The following is a 24,918-nucleotide window of genomic DNA, read 5'->3' on the forward strand; positions in this document are numbered from 1 at the left end:
TCTCGGCCCCTGTCCCCCTCCACAATTCAGAGGTCCACATTCTAACAGGGAAAGCTGGTCAATTAAACAGGTCATGACACCTCCTAGAGCTAAGAGCTCTCCAACTATGAACCAGATGCCTGGAGAACACGGATGAATGGTCTGAGCATGAGCAGGGGTGGGAGGCAGTGTTAAGTGAGGCATCAGAGTCAGAACCTGGCAAACAAGTGTTTGTGAAGAGGAATTCGTAGAAAAGGGCAATGCGGGCATCACATGGGCTAAGGAACATAGGGCTAAGACTACCTGTGTCCCAAGCTCCCAAGCTGTAGGTCTTACACATCACCCTCTAGATCTGGGTTTCCTTAAAGTGCCTTGAGAGGGCAACCCTGCAAAGCCCAGCACAGTGGCCAAGAGGGAAAGGAGCATTCGAGGTCCGAGTCCTTGCTCTGAGTCTACTTCTCTGCTTCTGGGCTCCAACCATCTTCTTCGTGGAAAGGGGCCTGCTACTGACACCCTCTCAAGGGTCTTTCTAGCTGTAGCTCAGGTGTGCTAGTGTCTAGGATTTGCCCATTAATAAATCTGTTTCCGAGTTCCTTCAACCTGACACATTTTGCAGTGTCAGGGTGCCTGGTCAGAGTCACAAGGCCCCTGAATGAGCTCAGCAGAGGGAAGCCTGGGAACAGGGAGCTCTGCTCAGGGTCTGGAGGGAGCTCAGCAGCTCTTCTCTGCCATCTAGTGGGGATGGCAGTCCATCTCTAGGAACCACCCTATCCAAGCTGGTGAGCCTGAGTGCCTGGCACAGAGGAAAGAGGCGGGGGACTTGGGATTTAGATGAAATAGTAACTTCTAGCCTATCTTCAATATCATGTGGCTTTTTCAAAACAGCATGTTGTACACAATAGATATATACCATATACACTTACTTTTCAACTATAGTAAATCTGGCTGGGTGTGGTGGCTTATACCTGTAATCCCAGCACTTTGGGAGGCTGAGGCAAGAAGACTGCTTGAGCCCAGGAGTTCAAAACCTGCCTGGGCAACACAGTGAGTACCCGTCTCAATATTTAAACAAATATATATAAATATATATATATATATATATATATATATATATATATGTTTATAAATATCAGTAAACACTCATATAAAACCTTGTGGCTTTTTACAATCCTTTCTATTCTAGGGATTTGTCATCTTCCTCCCTGCTGGCATTTCTGGGTGGGGCAGGAGAGGGAAGCTCCCTCCATGGAGATGCCTCCTCCCTCCTCTGAATTCTTTTTTTTTTTAAGATGGAGTCTTGCTCTATGGCCCAGGCTGGAGTGTAGTGGCACCATCTCAGCTCACTGCACGCTCCGCCTCCCAGGTTCACGCCATTCTCCTGCCTCAGCCTCCGGAGTAGCTGGGACTACAGGCGCCCACCACCATGCCCGGCTAATTTTTTGTATTTTTAGTAGAGACGGGGTTTCACCGTGTTAGCCAGGATGGTCTCGATCTCCTGACCTCGTGATCCGCACGCCTCGGCCTCCCAAAGTGCTGGGATTACAGGCATGAGCCACCACGCCTGGCCCCTCCTCTGAATTCTTAAAGCCTCCTCCATCTCCACTTTCCTACACTGAGGACATCTAAAAATATAATCTAGATCATTGTTACACAACGATCACTTCCCTTGTTTAGTAATGGCTAGCATCCGCACAACCACCCCTGATTTAAATTCTCCTTTACAACATTCAGTTAAGCCTCATGACTGCAGCGGGCGTTCTCACCACTCCCATTTCAGAACTGGGAGGACTGGGGCTCCAAGGAAAGTGGCTGGCCTGAGGTCCCAGAGCCCCTTATATGACACAGCTCGTTCTCAGCCAGGCTTCTTAGTCCTGGTCTGGTCCAGTCTCCTCTCTCTTCATGCCTACAAGTCTTGACCTAACCCAAGGCGGGCATCGCATCCCTCTTTGCCACTCCTTCAATATCAGCCCAAGAATATGGACAAAATGAGCAGCTCATTAATTGACTGTGGGGAGATAAAGAGGGAAGGGGTAGGGGAGTAGAGGTTGGAAGCCATTCCTTCCTCCATCTCAGGTTCTAGATGGAAACACAGCTCAGGAACATACCTGGGCTTTTCCTTATGTGCAGAAAGGGGTCAGATGTTTTCAGCCATCTCTCTAGCTTTCATAGACTAGGCCAGGAAAGGGCACAACGAATCAAGTCCACGAATCCCGCCATGAAGGTACGTGGGAAGTGCCCACATTGCTGTCAGAATCAGAGACCTTGACCATCTCTCCTACCTTAGTTGGCAGATGCTAAGAAAAGCAGCATTGTATGCAGCATCATGACCAGTGACTACACCGATAATAAAAGCCGCCATTTACGGAGTGCCTGTGATGTGCCAGGCTACTAGCCAGGTGCTTCCCATACATAACAGCTAATAAGAGTGACAGCCAGAATCTGAGATGCTGCTCCTGGGTCAGACTTTACAGGCATCTTCCCACTTGATCCTCACAGCTTTGTGAGGATGCGGCCTGTCATCACCCTACGTCTATAGAGAAGCAATCTTAGAAAGGGTGTCACCTACCCAGGCCCACAGTGAGGAAGTGGCTAAGATACAAGGCCAGGTCAGCCTAACTCCAGAGACTGCTGCAGTCTATGGCCTCTCCGTGCCACCTGGGTCCCCATCTGCCTTCTTAAGGGACCCCACAAGGACCAAACTCCAGCTCCTGCTGGCTAGATGCTTACCTTCTTTGCTGTTTCAAAATCTAAACCTTCTAGCGCTTCCATGGCCAGTTCACGCCAATCAGTGTCTGTGACACCCAAGCAAGCAATCTGGTAGGCTTCCTTGAACAGTTTCCTATCCAGGTACTGGTACATGGGAGCGGACTGCAGGATTTCACCAAGGAAAAAAAGACCGTTTTCAGAGCCATGGAAAGAACCAGATGCATACAGAGCCTGCCTCCAGATGCATGGGACGATCACCCATGCCTGGGGAGCAGCCCTGCAGCCGCCAATCAGCACCCTGCCCAGCCTGCCCAGCCCACCCTGTGCGCTCCATCCTGCACCTCTCTCACGGCTGGGCCACTGTGCTCCACAGCGCAAACTCTCTGCCTATCCTCCCCTCCTTCCCACCTGCAGGCCTGCCTCGCCACAGGATGTCACCCTCGCCTGGCATGCCTTTGCCCCTCCCCTCTCTCTCTCTGGAAAATACCCATTTGGCTTTCAAGGCCCTGTTGAAATGCCACCTCTTCTGGAGAGTCCTCCCAAGCCCCTCAAGCCCCCCACCCCAGGGGAAAGAGTCTCAGCTTCCTCTGCCCTTTGTCCAGATCTCAGGTTGTGCCACATTTACAGGCCTGTTCCCACAGCAAAGCCATGCACAGCCCGTGGGCAGTGGTGGGTTGTATCGGCCTCCCTCAGCAGACCCCCAGTCTATGTTTGCTGACAGAATGAATGAGTTCATGGGAGGAAGGGGTCTGGGATGGCCTCTTCTTCCAGGGACTGAGTCCAAGAAAGGTAAGTGATTTGCTCCAAGTTACCCTGGAAGCCTCTGGAAACAGCTCTCCTGCTCCCTGCCCTGGGGACAGATGCCCTCCTACAAGATGGGGTTGCCTTGCTGTAAGTGCCCATGAATAGTTCCTAACAACTTCTCTTTCTTAGGTTTATAAAAGGCTTTTGACTGTCCCCATAGTCCTGTGCAGTAGGTATTATTTCTCCCTGGCTACAGCCCAGGAGTCCGAGACTCAGAGAGGACAACTGACCTGTCCCAGCAAATAGCTGGCAATAGCCAGAGGTGACTGGACTCCAGGTTCTGTGCCCCTTCCTGCCACATGTATGCACGTGTGTACATGTGCATATGTGTGTGCAGGCCTGAGAATGAGTCTTGAGTTGGGCCACGACATCTTTAACAAGGAAAGGCCTTGCCCTTGTTCTAGGCCAGCCAGTGTGCTTCAGCGGCCTGCATCTCTCCTGACTTCCTGGGCAGGGAAGAGAAATCAGCCAGGACCTCTGTGCTAATGGTTCCCAAATGTGGAGCTTGAAGTATTGTGTTCTCCACTTGGGGCTTTTGTCTGTCTTTGAAATTTCCGGTCCCATTTTTTACCTTTAGAATTGAAGGAATTTTTTTTTTGTGTTTTGAGTCTGTCTACTCTCAGAGCAAAACATGGCTGCTTCCAAGTGCTTATCTTCTCCACCATGCCATCTCTCCTCATTGGCACATTAAATGCTCCCTTTAGAGCGGCAGCAGGCATAGGCTAGGGAGCAGGTGACCTAGAACCCAGGCCAGGCTCAGCCACATCCTAGGCTGGTGACTTTTTTGGGTAAATCCATTAACTTCTGTTTAGATGTCCTGCCCAGCGCAGGCTACCATGGGCAAAGGAGAGATATGCTCCAAAAATGATGAAGCACTGGGCAAAACGCAGGCATGATCATTACCTTCACTGTATTTTCTCAGCACCAGCTCCTCACCATCTCCCAGGCTCTCCAGTCTTGTTCCCACCCCTACCTTTCCCTTTGTTTGAAAAGCTTCCCTGCTCCACTCTTCCTTTCCAGACCTCTCAGGGCTCAGATCAAGTTTCACCATCTCCTGGAAGCTTTCTCAAACTCCTGAAAGCTTTTCTTAAAGCACACAATGAGCTTTCCTTTCTAAAGTCCGTCAGTAAGTACAGCTTGTTGCAATTTAGTTGTGTTTTGTGGTTTTTGCTATTTTATGAGTCAGTAATAAGGAGAAATAATAATAGAAATTTGGCTTGACAAAACCTGAAAAGATGGGTATAATTAACCCCATTTCACAGAAAAGAAATGAGGCCCCAAAGAGTGAAATGAGTTGCTCTAGTTACAGCTGCTTGAGATGGCAGAGTCAGGACTGAAAGCCGGTGCTCCTTCCCCGAACCACACCAACTGCTTGCCATGCTGACTGCCCCGTGAGTGGGACAGGCACTCAGACAGGCATATCACAGCTGAGCACATGATGGATGGCTAACACTTGGACTTACTTGGGAGGCACAATTTGAGTGGAGTTTTAAAAATAGACCCACTGAACAAATACTCTCTGAGCTATACTTTTTCTTGCTGTTGGATTCCAAACATGAAGTCACCACCACCTTGAGAAGCCCTCCTAGGGCTCGCTGTCCTACTTGGCAGCCCTGACAAACCAGTTCTTGCACAAGACAATGTAAATTTCGAAAGGAAACCAAAAATTCCAAGACTGGGTCTGATGCTTTCTCCCTCCTCTCTGGGCCAAAACCACAGGATGGCCGGAGGCAGAGGCGACAGATGAACAGCCTTTGTCTTGAGAATGTGTTTCCTAACCCTTGGCAGTCCTGACCTGCTGCGTCAGCAGGATGGCCTTGGTGCAGTTAGCAAGACTTTGCTGCTGAATCTTAAAGTCCTGGCAGAGGAAACCCCAGGCTGCCCCTCTGGCTCCTCTTGGCCGGCCACAGTCAGGGAGCAGCAAACTGCATTTATTTTTGAGGTCAGGATGGCAATCTTGGGAGAAAACCTTTTAATAAGCAGAGCTAGTTTGGGGCAATTGAGGGAGATGAGTTCCTGGTGGATGTGGTGCGTGAGTTTGTAATGGGGCAGACAAGGATGACGGGGACACAGTCCAGGAGAAGCTGTTCGTGTCCCTCGTCCCGCTGCCACTTCTACCCACCTCATTCCCTTCTTCCTCTTGCTTTCTGGTCTTTTTCCTCAGATCTGAATCCCACTAACATTTCTGAATTCCACTAACATTTCTTGAATAGCTGCTCTGTGTCAGGCATGGATGATGGGCATTTCCCCAGTAAGTCTTAGAGTCATGAGTTTCGAGGGTATCATCAGCTTAGAAGAAGTGGGCTCTAGCCTGAAGCTGAGTTGTGTGGGGAAAACAGACTGACAGAGCCTAGCAGAAGGGAAACCTGGAAATTTCCCTAAAGGTCTTTCAAAGGTACACATGCTTTGACCCAGCAATTTCATTTCTAGGAATTTATGCCAAGGCGCCAAGTTGGGACAGGTGCAAGGACCTAGCTAGAAAGATGCCTGCTATTTACAATAACGCAAAAAAGCTATAAGCTTGTCCATGTCCAGTAGGACTGGTAAAGAAAGCTGTGGAACACCCACAAGACACAATAAAATGCAGCTATAAATACAAGGCAGGTGGGGACCAGGCAGCAGGGAGGGGTGCTGGCTGTAAAAAGCACAACACCAGGCATCTTGTGGTGGTGGCAGTGTTCAGTGCCATGACTGTGGTGGGATATTACACATGCCAACATGGGTGAGAAGATCACTCTAGAGCTGTGCACACTGTTACCATTGGGGGAAACTGGGCAAAGAGTATAAGGCATCTCTGTATTATTTCCTACAATTTATGTGAGTCTACAATTACCCTAAATTTTGCCATGCAGGATAAGAACATTTACCATTTACTGACACAGAACGATGCTTTAGGAGATTGCTGAGTGAAAAGGCCAGATGACTAGTGTACAGCCAGCACTTCATAGACAGTGATGGGGCTGCCATAACCAAATGTGAGGTGAAATGAGAAGATAGCCATAAAGGAAGGGATGAGAAGTCTTGTTTACAGGCCCGGCTCAGGGAATACAGTAAATCTGAGGTTCCATCTATAGGTAGCAATACATATACACATAAAAGTCATGAAAAGTATTTGCAGTGTGATTCCACTTTTGTTTAAAAATGTTCTTATAAAATCATATGCTCCTAATTGTATATTATGCATGTATTATATATACACATAGAAAAGCTCTAAGCAGATGTATTTCAACATGTTTAAGAGTGATTCTGTCCTGAAGATGGGATGCTGAAGGCTAAAGTTTCTCGCTATGCACGTCTCTGTTTTATGGCAATTCTACAGTGAGCACCATCTTCCTGGGGTGCAGGAGGTGAAGGGGAGACCGGCTCGCACTCGGGAGGTCAGTCTCAGCCGCCTGTCTGTGGTTCTGCCCTCCCCCATTCTGCGGCCCCACCCTCCAGGGCCGCATTTCTGCTGTGGCTCCTCCTGGTTCAGGGGCTTGTGCAGAGTCCCATGCTCCCTTATCGGCTCACAGACCTCAGGCCTCACCCCCCACCCACTCATTCTCTCTCTCCCCTCTCTCTCACACACACATCACCACCATCACACACGTGCTCACGCACACACCCTGCCGGACTCCCGGCTTTGTTGCTCGCTCCACTCAGCCTCATGCTTGGCTCTCCACAAAACACACACTGCTGACAACACTGCATACCCCTCCCATCCCTACAGAAAGGAGACCAGGAAGAAACTGATGCTCAGGGAGGTTGAGCTGTTTGCCCCCAGTCACACAGGTTGCAAGGAGTGGAGACAGGGCTGCAGGTTCCAGGCCCAGACTGCCTCCCACAACATCACAGCTGCCATTCTTCTCTCCTTGCTATTCTCTCCCCAAAGCACCAGCAAAGGGCCCGGCTTCCCTGGTCTTGTCAGCCTTGCCAGTGCTAAGAATGGACAGGCGCCCCCAGTTACCTGTGGCACCTCCACGGCAGAAATGGAGAAGACGTGGAGGCAGAAGATCTTGGAGCCATTGTAGCCGACCACAAAGCCCTGCAGCTTCTGCCGGTGCACAGGGAAGGTGCTGGCTTTGATGTTGAGGTAGCCTCCTCCCGAGAAGCAGAGCATGTCCTCACACTGGGTGTTCCAGGCCACACTGTTGGCGTTTGGTTCCTGGGGGACAGGGACAGTGGGGATCCTGTGAGAACCACCCTGGGCTTGGTCAGCGCTCACACATTTCAGCCCAATACCCTCTTAAAGACTGAATCCCACTAAATTGCTTACAGTGGGATGGAGGGAAAAGGAGGAAAGGGGACCACAAAGAAATGAACAGAGGCAAGAGAAATGAACAGAGGCAAGCCCCTCCATGCACCTGCGTGTTGCCGGAATTTTTGAGTAAGCAAGTATTACTTTTGAAAAAAAAAATTATTCTCCTGAAATATGCTCACACCTTTCTGCCTAGGATCTTTTATAATCAGCATGGATTGTTTTTTATAATGAGAAAAAAATAAATACAGCTGTTTTATGTGTAGAGGGAGGGGCAGTGGAAAAGAGGAAAAGTCAGCAGGCAATGTTACAGCTGGGAATGCTGATGTCTCCTGGCAGGGCTGAGAATCACCTCCCCTAGCCTGCTATAGAGCCAGCAGTGGGGATGGGGCAGCACAGACGCCCTTCCATACTTGTATGATTCTAGGCTCAGACACAAGATTCACATTTGGGGCCAGCTACGCCCCCTATAGGTGGGAGGTGAGGCTGGGAAGAAGGGAAGTAACATTTCAGGCCCCATTCTGTGCCCAACACTGAGCTAGGCACTGTAGTATCTAGTGTATTCCTATAGCAATTCTGTAAGGGGCAATTACTAATTTCATTTTAGAGAAAAGTAATCAAGGCTCAGAGAGGCTCACTAACTTAAGATCACACAGGAAGGGATGCAGGCAGGACCCAAGCCCAGGTCAGCTTGAAGGCTGTGCCATCTCTTTCCCCGAACCATTCTACTCTCTCAGGGACATGAGTGAGTTGAGACTGACAGGGAGTCACCTCCGGGCTAGAGGTGGCCAGGTAACCCCTTCTAATTGACTGAGGCTGCTCCCCACTCCAGACCCCTCCCCCTATTGATTCTGCTGCTGAGAACAAGGAGGAGCCTGGTAAGGGGACTAAATCTGCCCATAACATCAGGAAACCCTGCAGTGGCCGAGGAAACCAGTCAAGAGGGGCTCCAGCTTTGGGGGGAATTTCATTCTGGAAAACCAGTCCTGACCACCTACAAAGACCTAAAGAGAGAAAGAATGGCACGAGCCCAGCAGAAAGCCAGCCAGGCCCTGGGCACAGAGCTGCTGGGCTGTCTTCTCTGGTGACACACTTCTTCAGGCCACAGGGCTAGATGACTCCACTAAACAACGCCTACGCCCCCAAAGATCCAAGCACTTTGCATTCTGCTGGCTCTTCTAGCATTCTTGTGAATTAAGTAGAAGGCCAGGCTTGCCCATCCCTTTCCCCCTTTCAGATGACAAAACATCCTGTTTCCTTCCCACGCTGTAGGTGCGCATAGACACAGGCAGGCCTGCAGCAGGTGAGACGCAGACTTCTGCAAAGGAAGTGCATCCATCGCCCCATTCACTGAGTGCCAATGTCACGCCCCCCTCAGAGTCATTGCCCCATTTCTTGTTCATGGTAAACGTTTAAGAAAGGCTCTGCTGGCTCAGAGCCTTTGGTTTCCATTGGCAAGGAAACCAAAGTTAAAGAGGCCGGTCCAGGCCCTGCGGCTTGTGCCTGCGTGGGAGGAGCAGGTTGTGGCCCAGGGCCTCTGGGACTCTGCACATGTGCTTGGCTCCTGCCCCTCCCAGAGACCTGCCTGGGCCAGAGCAGGAGAGCCTCCTGCAGGGACTGGGAAGCTAGAGGAGGGCCTCTAATCAAAGGACGATGTCCCTGGGCCCCCTCGGGGACTTCACCTGAAAAAGCAGCTCCTTGGTGTCGATGTCATACACCAGGCAAGTGTCATTTTCATCTACCACGGCCAGCTTCTTACGGGAGGCACTCATGTCCAAGCAGCGCACAGCTGTGGCCTGCTTCAGCAGGACAATAGCAAAGAGATTGTCCACGAAGATCTTCAGGATCTGGCAAAATTTCAGCAAAAACAGTGTCAGTAACCATGGCAACAAGATCCTGGCCCACTGCCAGGCCGTTGGAATCCCATGTGCTCTGCAAGAACAACTCCCACCACCTTCACCAGAAGCTCTGTGCAGGGAAAAGGACTCATCAAAAGAAAGAGGGGGGTGGGGGGCGATGGCTTATCCTTAGGAGGCCAGAAGCGAGGTTCATCAGAGCCTTCAGAAGTAATGACAGCCCTGAGACAGGCCAAGCTCACTTCAGTGTCTGTTCGGACTGGGGATTTGTTGATGACATTACCCAAACTGCAGCATTAGGAGATGCCACCTAGCAGAGATCTGAGTCACGAACTAACACAGGAAAAAGCTACTATGAACACTGACAAGACATGTGGTAGAAAATTATAATAATGATGATAATGATGATGATAGCTGTCATTTACTGATATCCCTGGTTTAAAAAAAAATTTCTTTAGAGATAAGGTCTTGCTATGTTGCCCAGGCTGACCGCAGTGGCTATTCACGGGTATAATCATATCACACTGCAGCCTCAAACTCCTGGGCTCAAAATGATCCTCCTATCTCAGCCTCCTGAGTAGCTGGGACAACAGGTACCCTCCACCATGCCTGTTTTAATACCCCTGGTGTTTTTTTTGTTTTGTTTTGTTTTTAACATTGGCTTTATCTCCCAACCTTGATGATACCTGTTTTTGACAGCCCTATGAAATATGTGGTATTATCCTCATGTAAAACCAGCCTCACAGAGGTAAAGTGACCTGCCCAGGATGACAAAGCCAGTGAGTAGCTAAATAAGAACATGACCTCAGGCCCACCTGACCCCATAGTCCATGCTCCCATTGGAAGTGAGAGCTGCCTGAGAAATAAGCAGCCCTTCCTCCCCCTGGCATTGCTGCTTGACTTCATCCACTGCTCTCATGCCCCGTGACTTCCATCCCCAGCAAAGACCTGACAAGCCTCAGCCATAAGCCATCTGCTGCACAGCTTGGCTGTCAGGCTAATGCAGCTACATTGTCACTTTCAAAGTTCCATGTAGCAGCCTACTTAGAACTTTTCTTATGCTGAGCAAAGAACACACATATACACACGTACACACATACACACAGAAATCTGTGTAACTTTGTGTAACCTGGATATCCCACATCTAACTGGCCAAAGGGCCCATTTTTCTTATGACATCTATCAGTATCTTGAGGAGCCAGCATTCTTTAGGACACATGCTGGAACGCACTGCCTTAGTCCACTCGCTGCCCTAATCAGGAGCTGACCTAGGTAACGATCTCTGCCTCCCTCTAGAAATCCACAGAAGCAGCATCTCTAACAAATCTCCCACCTTCTGGAGACCTTAAGCCACTACTCCACTCTACATGTAGCCAAAGGTTATAGCTCAACTCTGCCAAAAGGTGGGCCTGCTAGGAGTGTGAGGGCCACAGCACCTTTGGCCTGAGGCTGTCCTCAAAAAACTGAACTCAGGGCTGCTCCACAATTCACCCATGGAGGAGAGAAGCCCTTTTCCTGCCCTCAGAACCCAGCTCAGAGTCATTGCTAGACGGGTCACCCACGTGTGCATGTAGATTATCAGCCTGACAGGAGACGTGAGGGAGCACTCACCTGTCCATTCTTCAGCCCCACTAACAGGCCTTCTCTTCCAGGAGGGCCGCCGATCACCTTGATGTAACGAATGAGAGACTCCATCTGCCACTCCCGCTCCTTCACTCCGCTGAAGGACAGGCACTGCAGCCGTTTCTCCTAGGAAGCAAACCCAGCTCTGCATGGAAATTCAACAGAATAAGTGCCCCCAGACCTCCCCAAGGAGGTCTTCCTGCCCCTAAGGGATGAAAATACCTACACATTCAGTATCTATCTATCTAACCCAATGTAGACCCCATGATTGGCATCGTTAATCCAAGACTCCATACAAGGCTTCCCCACGGAGCCCAATTCAGCCTCAGATCTTCAATGCAAACCCCCACCCAGGCAGCCTAGGCCAGAGGCAGCACTCAAAAGTACACATACTTGCCACACCTATCCTGTAATTTGTAGCAACCCTAAACCACTTGAAGTTCTAGACTTTGATTATTTATTTATTTATTTATTTATTTATTTATTTTTGAGACAGAGTCTCTCACTCTGTCACCCAGGCTGGAGTGCAGTGGCGCTATCATAGCTCACTGCAGCCTCCAATTTCTGGCTCAAGCAATTCTCCTGCCTCAGCCTCCCAAGTAGCTGGGACTACAGGCAAGCGCCACCACACCCAGCTAATTAAATAATTTTTTTTTTTTTTTTTGTAGAGATGGGGTCTCAGTTTGTTTTCTAGACTGCTTTCGAACTACTAGCCTCAAGCAATCCTCCTGCCTTGGCCTCCCAAAGTGCTGGGATTTACAGGCGTGAGCCACTGCACCCAGCCCAGTTCTAGACTTTGAGAGATTTTAATAGTATTTTACACTACAGTGATTCCTAAAGAATTCTTCTCTTTTATCACCTCCAATAGAACTATGTAAAACTAAATCCACCTCTACTTTCAAGATGCTGGGCTAGCCTTCTCTCAAAGTCTTTCCAAACTTCTCTTGGCATTGACTTAGGCACTCTCTAGGAATCTTGAGAAATTTTTTTCTATGAAAAAAAACTTTCAGGAATTAAAACTTCCTTGACAATTACTGAGTTGATACAAATTTTATGTGTTTATGCTTATCAATAAAAACTATCTTCATTTTGTACACCAATTTATGTTTTAAGTCATTAAAATATATCTAATCCCAGTATGACAAGATGTTCTGCAATAGAACAAGGTATTCTTGGCTAGACACAGTGGCTCACACCTATAATCCCAGTACTTTGGGAAGCTGGACAGGTCTCAAACTCCTGGGTTCAAGCATTCCTCCTGCCTTAGCCTCCCAAAGTACAGCCTCCCATCTCTACTAAAAATAAAAAATTAGTTGGGTGTGGTGGCATGTGCCTGTGGCGCCAGCTACTCAGGAGGACCGCTTGAGTTTGGGAGGTCAAAGCTGCAGTGAGCCATAATTGTGCCACTGCATTCCAGCCTGGGCAACAGAGCGAGACCCTGTCTGTCTCAAGAAAAATATTTTTTAAAAAATAATAAAATAAAATAAAACAAAAAAACATTCTCCAGTTTATGGCTCATGACTTGCTGATAGAGTCTGTTTCATCCAGATGCCAGGAAAATGAAAGCCAATAAGCACCACTTAGTTTGATGGAACAGACTTGTTTTCTAGTGACCAGTTTTAAAACCATAAGATGGGCACCCTATCACTGGGGGGAGCACAAATGGAATTCAGCCCAACTCCTTCAACATGCTGCTGCTCACCTGGCACAGGATGATGTGATTGGCACACACCACCAGGAGGTTGCACTCAAACTTCTTGATAATCTTCTCCTTTACCCGGTAATGCATGTCTGATGAATCCTCTGAATACAATTCATAGATGAGGATTTTCTCTGGCAGTTGGATAGCCAATCGATTTCTGTAGATGGCAATCTTCTTGACAAGCTCTTTGCATTTAATCCGAACTGTCAAAGAGAAAAATATCTAGTTCTAGCAAGAGGCTGTTATGTAACGTGGAAGGCAGAGAAATTAAAAGCCATCATTTACTTAGCGCTACTGGCAATTAAAGTGAGATACTCTCATTGAAAAGTCTTTAGAGTATCTAATACATACAATCAACTCTGCTAAACCCTGGGATCCAAAGTCCTATGGGACACAATCTTCATGGTCCAAGGCTGACAGATGAGTATGGAAATAAACTACTCACTGTTACCATCACTTGCTGGATACAAATATAAACTCCTCTGCACAGCACTAGTGGCCTCTGGTGATCAGAAGCCTGCCTAAGTAACTGACCTCAACTCTGGCCGCTCCCTGCCCACCTCCTTGACAAACGGGGAAGACACATAATTTCTGGTACACACCAGGCTCTACACTTCCACTACAGACCAGGTGGAGAAAATGTCCCTGAGGGGGACACTGTGAAGCTACCCAAGGGGCTTTGCCCCAACCACCACAGCCAGAATCTTCAAAAAGATAGGGTCCCCCAGGGGGACCAAAGGACACTCATCTGAATCTACAAGACAACCCCCCACCTGGATCCCTTGCAAAGGCACCCAGCAGTGCACTAAGGCCAGCACATCCAGATATGAATACACCTGAAGTAAGTGGATTGAGTCTATTTAACCAGCACAGCAACTTAAGTGGACAGAGGGAGAGACTGAAGTCTTAGGGCTTAGAATGACTATGCTAGGCCGGGAACCCTGATCTTCTGACTAAGCCTGTGCCAATCCAATTCCACTGCTCATCTCTGGCAGAAGGACACATCAGGAGGCAAGTGGAGACGGAGCTGAGGGAGAAGCACCCCACAGTGACTCTGACCAGAAAGGATAAAGGTCCACGAAGACCCATGCAGGTCAACCACCTGGCTCCAACCTGTCATAAATCATCCTCTCTCACTAAGGAAATTCATGTACTCCTTGAAATTATGTGCAAAATTCTGAGTTGGTACATTTTTCAGAGAGGATTTATTGCTTTCATGAGATCCTCAAGGAGACTGGCATCCCTACTTCCCCCACCAAAAAAAAAACAAACAAACAAGACACAGACCCAGTGGCTAACAGGTTTGCAAAACGCCAAGGAGAAACCTTTCCTGTCATTTCAAGTGCCCTGTCACCAGCCTTTTCCACCTGCTTCCACCTGTCCCTCTTCCCAAGGTCTGGACCTGCCTCTTACCTTTCTGCTCAGTGATCAGGTGCTGCACAATGACATCAGTCATGCTATCCCTGTACGCATAGCGATCCTTGTAAAGCCCATGGACTGTGCTGAAAATAAGCTGGTAGAAGGAAATGGTGCCGTCCTGGCAGCCAACCACCTGCAGGGTGACAGAACTGTCAATTCCCAGCTCTCTGGAGAAAGTCTGCATCCCCCATTTGTCAGACACAAACCCCAGTGATGTGACTCGAGACACGGCAGCCACTCAGTGCCTCTTCAAGCCATGGCCCCACAGAACAAACTTCCTCTGCTTACCACATAGTTGGAATCCGGTTTCGCTTGACACGTCCACACCCAGGAGTTCTGCTCCCCAACAGTCCCAAGCCGCACTCCATCCTTGGTGAAAAGAGATACTTGCTTGTCTGAACCCCCCAGCAAAATGTACTCGCCTTTAGTAAAGTAGCTGATGCAGCAGGGGTCAAAGTTCAGTGCCCGATCCTTTCCAATCTAAGGAAAAAGAACACACACCAAGGGAAAAACCATTTCTGAATCCATAACCATTGCAATACAATTAAGGGCTTCTCTCGCCAACTTTAGAGGGAGTTGGGAAGACAGGGAGAGCTGGCCAGCCTTTTCTCCTGTGTCATCCCATGGTGAACACGGGCCTCTCTCCCTCTGCATCTCCCTACTCGTCCTCCACACAGACCAATCCTCAGCTCCTAGAGTCAGTGGCACCTCCCCTAGTCCCATCCAAGTGCTCCAGGAGTGCAGGAGTGTGTCAGGGCTCCTCAGCCAAGATGGAGACTGTGGGTGGTTTTGCTTCCAAAGGCCCCCCTCCCTCTGCAAATATAGTTCTTCCTATAGTTCAATGGGTTCCCTCAGCTTCTTTTCTCCGCCTTTTTAAAAAAGTATTTTATAAAGCTGAGTTTATTCAGTTTAAAGACTGTCCTTTATTCTGCAACTACACCCATACTACTTCTCTTTATTTAATTCTTGTTTATTTCAAGATGGGGTCTCACTCTGTCACCCAGGCTGGAGTGCAGTGGTGCAATTACGGCTCACCGCAGCCTTGAACTCCTGGACTCAAGCAATCTTCCTGCCTCAGCCTCCTAAGTAGCTGGGACCATAGGTGAGTGCCACTATGCCTGGCAAAATTTTTTTTTTTGAAAAAGGGTCTGACTCTGTTGCCCAGGCTGGAGTGCAGTGGCGTGATCTTGGCTTACTGCAACCTCCACTTCCCAGCTTCAAGTGATCCTCCTACCTCAGCCTCCCAAGTAGCTGGGACTACAGATGTGTGCCACCATGCCTGGATAATTTTTGTATTTTTTGCAGAGACGGTGTTTCTCCTTGTCGTCCCAGCTAGTCTCAAACTCCTGAGCTCAGATGATCCACCCACCTTGGCCTCCCAAAGTGCTAGGATTACAGGAGTGAGTCATAGCTCCTGGCCTAAATTCTTTTTATTTTTAAACTCTATGTTGAACCTTTTTAGGAACTGCTACACTTTTCAAAGTGAATGCACCATTTTATATTTGCATTAGCAGTGTATGAGGATTCCAATTTCTCCATTTTAGTGCATGTGAATTATCTCATTGTGGTTTCAATTTGCATTTTCCTGATGGCTAATGATATGGAGCATCATTTCATGTGCTTATTGGCCACAGAGAAATGTCTCACTCTGTGGCTTAGGCTGGAATGCAGTCGTATGATCATAACCCAAAGCAACCTTGAACTTCTGGGCTCAATTCCTCTGCCGCAGCCCCTCGCCACCCCCAGTAGCTGGGACTAGAGGCATATACCACCACACTCAGCTAGTTAAAAATATATTTTTTTAGAGATGGGGTCCCACTATGTTACCCAGGTTGGTCCTGAACTCCTATTCTCAAGTGATCTCCCTGTCTCTGCCTCCCAAAGCACTGGGATTACACGTGTGAACCACCATGCCCAGCCCTGTCTTTATAGCTCTTTATATATTCCAGATACAAGTCCCTTATCAGATATATGAGTTGTAAAACTTCTCTCATTCTGTGGGTTGTCTTTTCTCTTTCTTGATGGTGCTTCCTCAGCTTCTAGGATGAAGGTCAAACTCCCGAGCTCAGCCCCCAAGGTCATTCTCTCAGCCAAAATGAACTTGTAAGTTTCCTAAGCAGGCAATGCTTTTTCAGGCCTCCACATCCTCACAGGTGCTACACTCCACACCATTCCTAGGCCCAGCCAGGAATGCTCTTTCCCTCACTTTGTCTGCCAGGTGTCATCTCCTCCAGGAACATCTTCAATCCCCATCCCCTCATCCTCCAACAGCGCTTTGTACTCGGCTATCCCATTGCACTTCTCTCGTCTGTAGACACAGGGTTAATCAGGTCTGCCCCACTAAAGCCTAAGTTCCTTATTACCACGGGAGTTTTTTGCTGCCCCAAGGGTGTCTTTTGTGAATAAAAAGACTATTTGTGATTAACATTATTAAACTAATATTCAATTTATAAAAGAAATAACTTTAGGGAACTGGTTTCTCCTTAAGTTTTTAAGTTCAATTTACAAATATTTTCCTATTTATAAATCTAGTTAAAGTGAACAGCCAATTGACTTTGACTGTTTAAGGAATTCAATTTTGAACAGATTATAAAATCCCTTAAATATCCAGTCCCATTCAAAACTTAGTTAAATTAATTCTCTTACACCAATTTAAACTGCAATTATAAGTTTAATACAATCAAATTTCCTTTCCTGTTCAGGAATTTCAAATGCCTAGCAACCAAAACTTTCCCTAGCACTTATCTGATGCTAGAAAACCTAACAAGAAAACTAAAAATTCTTATGAATCACGACATGGAAGGCTAGCAGATTCTGGAAATGGCTCAGTAGTTCCTATCGGACCAATACTCCCACAAGTAACAACAATAAACTCTGGACCAACTATAAACAACAACCATTTCAGGGCAACCAAAAGCAGACAGGAACAGAAGACACATGCACATCTGGAAGAAGGGAACAAGCACTAGGTGAACTTCTCATTTTTTTTAAGGGTTTTTGCCTGAGGGCAGCCCTCTTCAACCATCATGTTGGGTGAATATAGAATTTGGGAGGACCACAGCACCCGGCAAGTGAAGTGGGAAATCCCAGAAGAGAGAAGCAAAGTAAGAGCTTAAATTCTGCACATAAACTCCGCTGAGTATCTGGAAACCCTTGAACTATAAACTGTGACAAGATGCCAAGCAGCCTAGCTACAGCTAAAGAACTGCACAGAGATGTCAGCTGCTGACACCACTGAAAACATGGAGTTTTGATTTTGAGCCCAACAAAGTAAACTGCCTGCTTAAACATATATACACAGAAACATACACAATAATCTTCAGAGGAACATGATGGATATGAGTCTCTATGACGTATTACTCACAATATTGAGTACAATTCAAAATTCCCCAAAGCAGGAAAATGTGAACCATATTCAAGGGAAAAAAATCAATGGAGACTGAACCATGACGACCCAAATGTTAGAAATAGCAGATGAGAATTTTTGTTTGCTTTTTGGGCACAGGTCTTGCTCTGTCACCCAGGCTGGAGTGCGGTGGTAAGAGTTCACTGCAGCCTTGAACTCCTCAGCTTGGGAATACTCCCGCCTCAGCCTCCTGAGTTGTTAGGACAATGGGTGCCAGCCACCTCCCTGGCTAATTTGTTTGTTTGTTTTTAGGGATGGAGTCTCTCTATGTAGCCCAGGCTAGTCTTGAACTGCTGGCCTCAAGCAATCCTCCCTCCTTGGCCTCCAAAAGTATAAGATTACAGGCATGAGCCACCATGCCCAGCTGCAGATGAGAATTTTAAAACAGTTATTATAACTATGATTAAGGCTATAAAGAAAAATATGCTTGTAATGAATAAAAAGGAAAAAAGAACCAAATGGAAATTCTAGAAAAGGAAAAATCCAATAATAACTGAAACAAATATACACTGAATAAGCTTAAGAGAAATATTGGAAGTTGCAGAAGAGTCAATGAAATTTAATACTGAACAATAGAAATCCTCTAATCTGAAGATCAGAGGGAAAAGAAGAGATTTAAAAAAATAATAACAGGGCCTCGATGACTTGGAGAACAGTAACAAAAGGTCTAATGTAAGTGTAATTAGAGTTCCAGAGGAAAGGAAAGAATGGAGAAGAAGAAATATTTCAAGAAATCATGGCCAAAATGTTTTCACATTTGGTGAAAGACAGAAAGATATCAATGTGTAGATTCAAAAGGCTCAGTGAACACGAAGAAGAAAAATGTAACAAATTGCTTAAGCATTCCAATATTGCTTAGGAACCTTAAATAATATACACTTTAAATATAATTCTTATCTTTCCACTTAAAATCAGAAGTAGGCCAGATATGGTGGCTCACACTTGTATTCCCAGCAGTTTGGGAAGCCAAGGCAGAAGAATCATTTGAGCCCAGGAGTTTGAGACCAGCCTGGACAACATAGGGGACCCTATCTCTACAAAAAAAAAAAAAAAAAAAAAAATTTTTTTTTAATTAGCAGGGTGTAGTAGCATGTGCCTATAGTCCCAGCTACTTGGAAGGCCAAAGTGGGAAGATTCCTTGAGCCCAGGGGGATCAAGGCTGCAGTGAACCATGATCATACCACTGCACTCCAGCCTGGGTAACAGGGTGAGACCTTTCCTCAAAAAGTAAATAAAATCAGACATATAAAATTACTCAATACAACTTTTAAATGGTCATTGCAAGACTAATCTGACAGACATTCTAATATGGATTCTGGCACCAGTAGGCCTGGGTTTCAGAAGGGTGGACCACAGACTAAATGTGTGCCTTTGGGCAAATTATTGAGCCTCTCTGTGCTTCAATTTTCTTACATGTAAAATAGTGATGATAACGGTATTTACCTCACAGGGTTGTTATAAGGATTAAAAGAGTTAATCCTTGTAAAGAGTTTATATAATGCCTGGAATTCAATAAATGTTAGCTATTATTATTATTAAGCCAGATCCTCTTAAGTATTACTAACACTTCAGATGACAAAAATACACAAATTATACCTCAGACTAACACAAAAGTATGGGTTTGATTTACTTCATCATCCTATATTGAATTCTAAATCTTCCCAGATTGGGAAGGAAAGACACTTACCCACCAAGAAAACAATTTTACTGTCCCAAACAAATTGGGATTGCCATCTCAGCAGGTTAAGGTTGCTTATTGTGCAGAAACTTTGGGCCACAACATGAGCTCTGGGGCTGCATACATGCAAGATATTTCCTGTGGCCCTCCGCCATGTTGAGCTCTTTTCTTCTGTGGCCATAGCAATAAGACCCCATTCCCTCCCACTGCAATGTGGTTATTTGTTCCCAAGAGTCTTCAGTACCCACATCCAGTGCCTCGTACACAGTAGGTGTGCAAATAAATATCTGTTGAATGATGACGTACACACATTAAGCAGATGAATAGAGAGGGCCAGGGAAACTAGATGATAGTTAATTAAAATGAGAGTTTTAGGAAATCAGCCATGGGAAACTGAGAAAACAGTTCATTATCTGCTCCCTTTATCTTTTCTTTACTCGAATACAAAAGAAATGACCAATGGTAAGGCAGGGGTAGAAGAAATGGCCAAAAAGCTGGGCTACACACATCTAAAACTCTTCCCTCTTACATGACATGTTTTGAGGAATAAGGATGCTATGAAATTAAAGGCTTCACTGCACAGGTTGCATTTCTCACTTGCTTGGCTGTGGTGTGAAACCTGTACCCAGCACCTTTACTCTAATCCTTGGCATTTCCTGCCTACTAATAAGTCATCCTACTACCATGCTCTCTATATTTTAATCCACCCTTCATGGAAACAAGTTATTCTTCTGAAGCAAGAATCTGTGATGCCACTTCCTGCCACCTATGGCTCCTGAATACTTACAGCATATGATGTTCAAACTTCTTATTCATACTACTCAGGTCCTTTATAATCACGTCCCCGGCCAGGCATGGTGGCAGCTCATGCCTATAATCCCAGCACTTTGGGAGACTGAGGCAGGCGGATTACCTGAGATCAGGAGTTTGAGACCAGCCTGACCAACATAGAGAAATACAAACACTACTAAAAATACAAAATTACCCGGACATGGTGGCACATGCCTGTAATCCCAGCTACCCAGGAGGCTGAGGCAGGAGAATCTCTTGAACCCGTGAGGCAGAGGTTGCAGTGAACCGAAATTGCACCATTACACTCCAGCCTAGGCGACAGAGCGAGACTCTGTCTCAAAACAAACAAACAAAAAATCATAGGCCGGGGGTGGTGGCTCATGCCTGTAATCCCAGCACTTTGGGAGGCTGAGGCGGGCGGATCACGAGGTCAGGAGATTGAGACCATCCTGGCTAACACAGTGAAACCCTGTCTCTACTAAAAATACAAAAAATATTAGCCAGGCGTGGTGGTGGGCGCCTGTAGTCCCAGCTACTCAGGAGGCCGAGGTAGGAGAATGGCGTGAACCCAGGAGGCGGAGCTTGCAGTGAGCCAAGACTGAGCCACTGCACTCCAGCCTGGGCCACACAGTGAGACTCCGTCTCAAAAAAAAAATTAAAAATAAATAAATAAAAAATAAAAAATCATACCCCCATGTTCCTCTTCAGCTCTCTTTTCAGGTCACAAAATCTGAGATGCAGTCACCCTGTACAACTCACCATTCTCTGAACCGTCATATATTCTCATTCCTTCCTGCTTTGATACATGCTCATTTTTTTTCTGCCTGAAACACCATTCCCAATGTCCTCAGCCTAACTCAAAGATAGCCTGCTCAAAGATAACCTCTAACAAGACCTCCCATCTCTACCAAGTAGTGATGTTACCATCTTTTGTGTCCCTAAAGGCTGTCTATCTGTACAGCTTTCTATTGTGTCACATACCACACCACACAGGGGCTCTTTGCTATCAAGTGTGTCTCCGCCAGCCTGTGAGCTCTTGCAGGTAGAGGCTATCACTTTCCCGGCTCTATGTCAGCAGCTCCTTTATGAAAGGGCTTTCCTAAGTAGGTACTCATAAATGTTGGTTGAATGAAAGAAAGCAAATAGAGGAAAGTAAGGTCAAAACTAAGAGCTAGATTTTAAAGTCAAACCAATCTGGGTTTAACTCCTAGGCTCCACCATTTACTAGCTGTGTGAGATCTTGGGCATATAATTTCACTGCTCTGAGTTCTGGTTTGCTCATTTCTAAAAAGTTGATAAGGAAAGTAGTACCCACTTCATTGGGTTTTATACGAATAAAATAGGATAAAGTATGCAAAGCAGTGAGCACAGTACCTGGTATCACAGCAAATGCTCAATAAGCAGGAACTAACAATGATAATGTATAATTAATAGTAATAGAATCTCAGAAAATGAAAATATAACAGGCATGACTGAAATTGGATTTGTACAGGGCTACATACCTGTTTTCCACTCAGTTGGTAGAAGGAAACTTTCTGTCCCCAGTCAGCCACAGCCAGGATGTCATTACGTTCCTCTCTAATCAACAGAAGATAAAAGAGGTTATGAAGGGCCACAGCCTGCTGATGAGTATAGCTCTAAGGGCTTAAACAGGAACAAGAAAGCCCTGGCCTCAGGTTGCCAAATGTTGTACAGCTTTACTGAAGCCAAAAGTTATAATTTGGCCCAACCCATCAATCAGTCTTATGGGATGAAGCAGAGTTGAGGTTCAGCCTTCCTGGGATCTGCTGTTTCACTGAGTCCCCTGCTATGAGCTTATGGTGCTGGGGACACTGCTACAGCTGAAGAAGACAAACCTCTCATTTCAGAGCTTACCGGGGGGCAACACTAAGATAGGCAAGACTGCAATATTGAGACTGTTTTTCTCTTACATACTAGAAAATGTGGGAAGATGGCAGAGAAACATCTCTTGCAGTACAAAGGCATTTTTTAATAGAAGGGAAACTTGCTTGCTCTTTCTGAAGAAAGAAAATTAACACCTAAAAATAGGTTCTCCTGCAGGCGGGGGTCCTTGCACAGGTGAAATGGTTTCTGACTGAATCTAATTTTCAAAAAAGAGCAATGGGCTCTCTGAAAACAAACAACTGTCTTTGAGAACCTATGGGGATCAGTGCCGTGGGGCTGGGACTGTAGGACCAGCACACAGGAGAAACTCCCTTGCCTGAGGCTGGAGAGCAAGCTACTTGGGAGTCTAGTTCAAGAGAAAAGCAGCAGCCCGTGACGGCTCACGCTTGTAATCCCAGCACTTTGGGAGGTTGAGGCAGGTGGATCACCTGAGGTCAGGAGTTCGAGACCAGCCTGGCCAACATGGGGAAACCCTATCTTTACTGAAAATACAAAATTAGTTGGGTGTGGTGTCCCGCGCCTGTAATCCCAGCTATTCCAGCTGAGGCACAAGAATCGCTTAGAACCCAGGAGGCGGAAGTTGCAGTGAGCCGAGATCGTGCCACTGCACTCCAGCCCGGGTGACAGAGCCAGACTCTGTCTCAGAAAAAAAAGAAAAGCATTCCTAGCCTTTGAGGCTGGGTCTTAATCCACCTAATGTTGCCTCTTTGTTTATTAATTCCAGCTTTTTCTGATCCCAGTATCTTGTGGTCACCTGGTAGCACCACTGGATATGTAGGCAGGCAAGGTAAAGCCTTGTTTGTAAAACCCAGCCAAGAGTGGCAAATGTCATAGGCACTAACTCAAAACTAAGGGAAAAGAGACAAAGACCAAGAGGTATGTTAATGAGGGAGCCTGCAGATGATCTTTGTGTGACTGGCACTGAAGTCCAAAGTCCAAACACAATCCAGGAGCCCAGCCCACCAGTGAGCCCTCTTGGGGAGGCCACATATGGCTCTGGGCTGGGCTCAGTCCCTGTGAGATGTATTAGTGATTTTCAACCCCCTTTTACCTCCTGGGGCAGTAGGATTCTTTATGAAACAAAAACTCATGTTGAAACAATCAAAGGCACTGAGATGGGGACCCAAAGCCATACCTTCCTCCTTTACTTGTCCCCACCTCCCAGCCCCCATGACCTCAGGGTGGGACTCTTACAAGGAAACTCAGGTACCATGGAAAACAGTTTGGAAAGTCTCAAGCTAGATCTCTACTGCTCAACTGAGATATCCTGGCTACCCCAGCTTTCCCCACTCTGGCCTGCCCATGTTTTCCCTCGACTGAAGGAAGAAATCTCGACTGAAGAGAAGAAAGAATGACAAGACAGCCAGGATTCGGGAGTGAAGACTGTGGCTAAGGTAAGGGCTTCCTCTCTGATATGCATCCTAGAAAATGCAAGGTAAGGTAAGGGATAGTGTGGGAACAGGCTAAGAAACGTGTCCAGTAATAGAGGAAGTGTTGAGTGATGGGGCATCCACAAAAGGGCACACTTTTCAGCCATTAAAAATCATGTTCTTCGAAGGATTTGTAATGTTACTGGAAAGGGTTCATACTATAATGTTAAGTGAAAAAAAAAGCAGAATATGACTTAGTTAATTATATGAACACACTAAAAGACTGAGGAGAAATACACTAGATTGCTAACAGTGATTTCCTCAGGGGATGGGGTTTTATCAGAAAAGGTGAACTTTCTCCTTTAGTCTTTTCAGTATTTCCTATAGTTTTTCACAGGATCACTTTATAACCCACACACAAGTTTTAAGGGTGTGTCTCCTTTTTTTGAAGGCGCTTTCACCCACAGTTCCCCCTAGTCCCTGCACTCCCTTGGCCAAGCAGCTTAACATCTGTCCTGGCAAGTCTGTGTGGGGCCTGGGCCCTTACCAGAAGGGTTCCTACTCATTGGGACACACTCACAAGTTGTCGTCCCTGGGACTGTCGTCTTCTTCCTCTGGTTCTTCCTCCTCTGCCTCACTACCCTGACTACTGTACACTGCTGACTTCAGAGTGGAAGGGATTTCCTGAATATATCTGTTGACAATGACATCCTCGGCATCCTCATTCTCTCTGTTCATCCAGAAACTCTCCCATCGGCTGTAGACAGTAAGTAGTTGTTCAAAATTACATTGCCTAGAACTACACTAAAACTATAATTTAAAATCCTGTCAAGGAGCCCCTGGGGGCCGGGTGCAGTGACTCATGCCTGTAATCCCAGCAATTCGGAAGGCCAAGGCAAGGGAATCGCCCGACATCAGGAGTTCAAGACCAGCCTGGCCAACATGGTGAAACCCTGTCTCTATCAAAAAAATACAAAAAATTACACAGGTGTAGTGGCATGTGCCTGTGATCCAAGCTACTCGGGAGGCTGAAGTGAGAGGATTGCTTGAACCTGGGAGGCGGAGGTTGCAGTGAGCCAAGATTGCATCACTGCACTCCAGCCTGGGTGACAGAGTGAGACCCCGTCTCAAAAAAATAAAAATAAAATCAATAATAATAATAATAATAATAATTAATAAAAGGAGCCCCTGAACCCTACCTGGAGGAGGACAGCCACCAGGTATACAGGGTCTCCTGCTTCTCATGAATTAAAAATGGTAGCCTAGAGCCACCAAGTCCTCTGCAGCCACAAATCAAACAGCAGGAACTCTGGGGCGGGCTAATGGCCTTTGACAGCATTAGACATGCATGGTACAGCATGGGCCAGAAAAAATTATTCAGGAAGAAGCATAATAACCTTCCAAACAACCTTCTAAATCAAGTAGGCAACCATCTGTAAAA

The 24,918-nt window shown here is 46.7% G+C and overlaps 1 protein-coding gene across 30 annotated transcripts in view; it reads right to left on the reverse strand.

Annotated features, from left to right (window-relative positions):
• Positions 1-24,918, reverse strand: part of LOC100452287 (intraflagellar transport protein 122 homolog) — a 79,649-nt gene that overhangs the window by 29,240 nt on the left and 25,491 nt on the right. For 15 of the 30 annotated variants that reach the window (XM_024245093.3, XM_054550540.2, XM_054550539.2 and 12 more), the window contains 9 exons: positions 24,058-24,234; positions 21,705-21,780; positions 14,615-14,806; positions 14,321-14,459; positions 12,908-13,110; positions 11,194-11,331; positions 9,409-9,573; positions 7,436-7,633; positions 2,707-2,847 (listed from right to left, as the gene is read on the reverse strand). In XM_024245093.3, the coding sequence (XP_024100861.3) occupies positions 2,707-2,847; positions 7,436-7,633; positions 9,409-9,573; positions 11,194-11,331; positions 12,908-13,110; positions 14,321-14,459; positions 14,615-14,806; positions 21,705-21,780; positions 24,058-24,234 (1,429 nt within the window). The remainder of the gene's footprint in view (positions 1-2,706; positions 2,848-7,435; positions 7,634-9,408; positions 9,574-11,193; positions 11,332-12,907; positions 13,111-14,320; positions 14,460-14,614; positions 14,807-21,704; positions 21,781-24,057; positions 24,235-24,918) is intronic. The other 15 variants (XM_024245086.3, XM_024245085.3, XM_024245084.3 and 12 more) reach the window with 3 other exon arrangements.

This window comes from Pongo abelii, chromosome 2, assembly GCF_028885655.2.
Source record: "Pongo abelii isolate AG06213 chromosome 2, NHGRI_mPonAbe1-v2.0_pri, whole genome shotgun sequence".
Lineage (NCBI taxonomy): Eukaryota > Metazoa > Chordata > Mammalia > Primates > Hominidae > Pongo > Pongo abelii.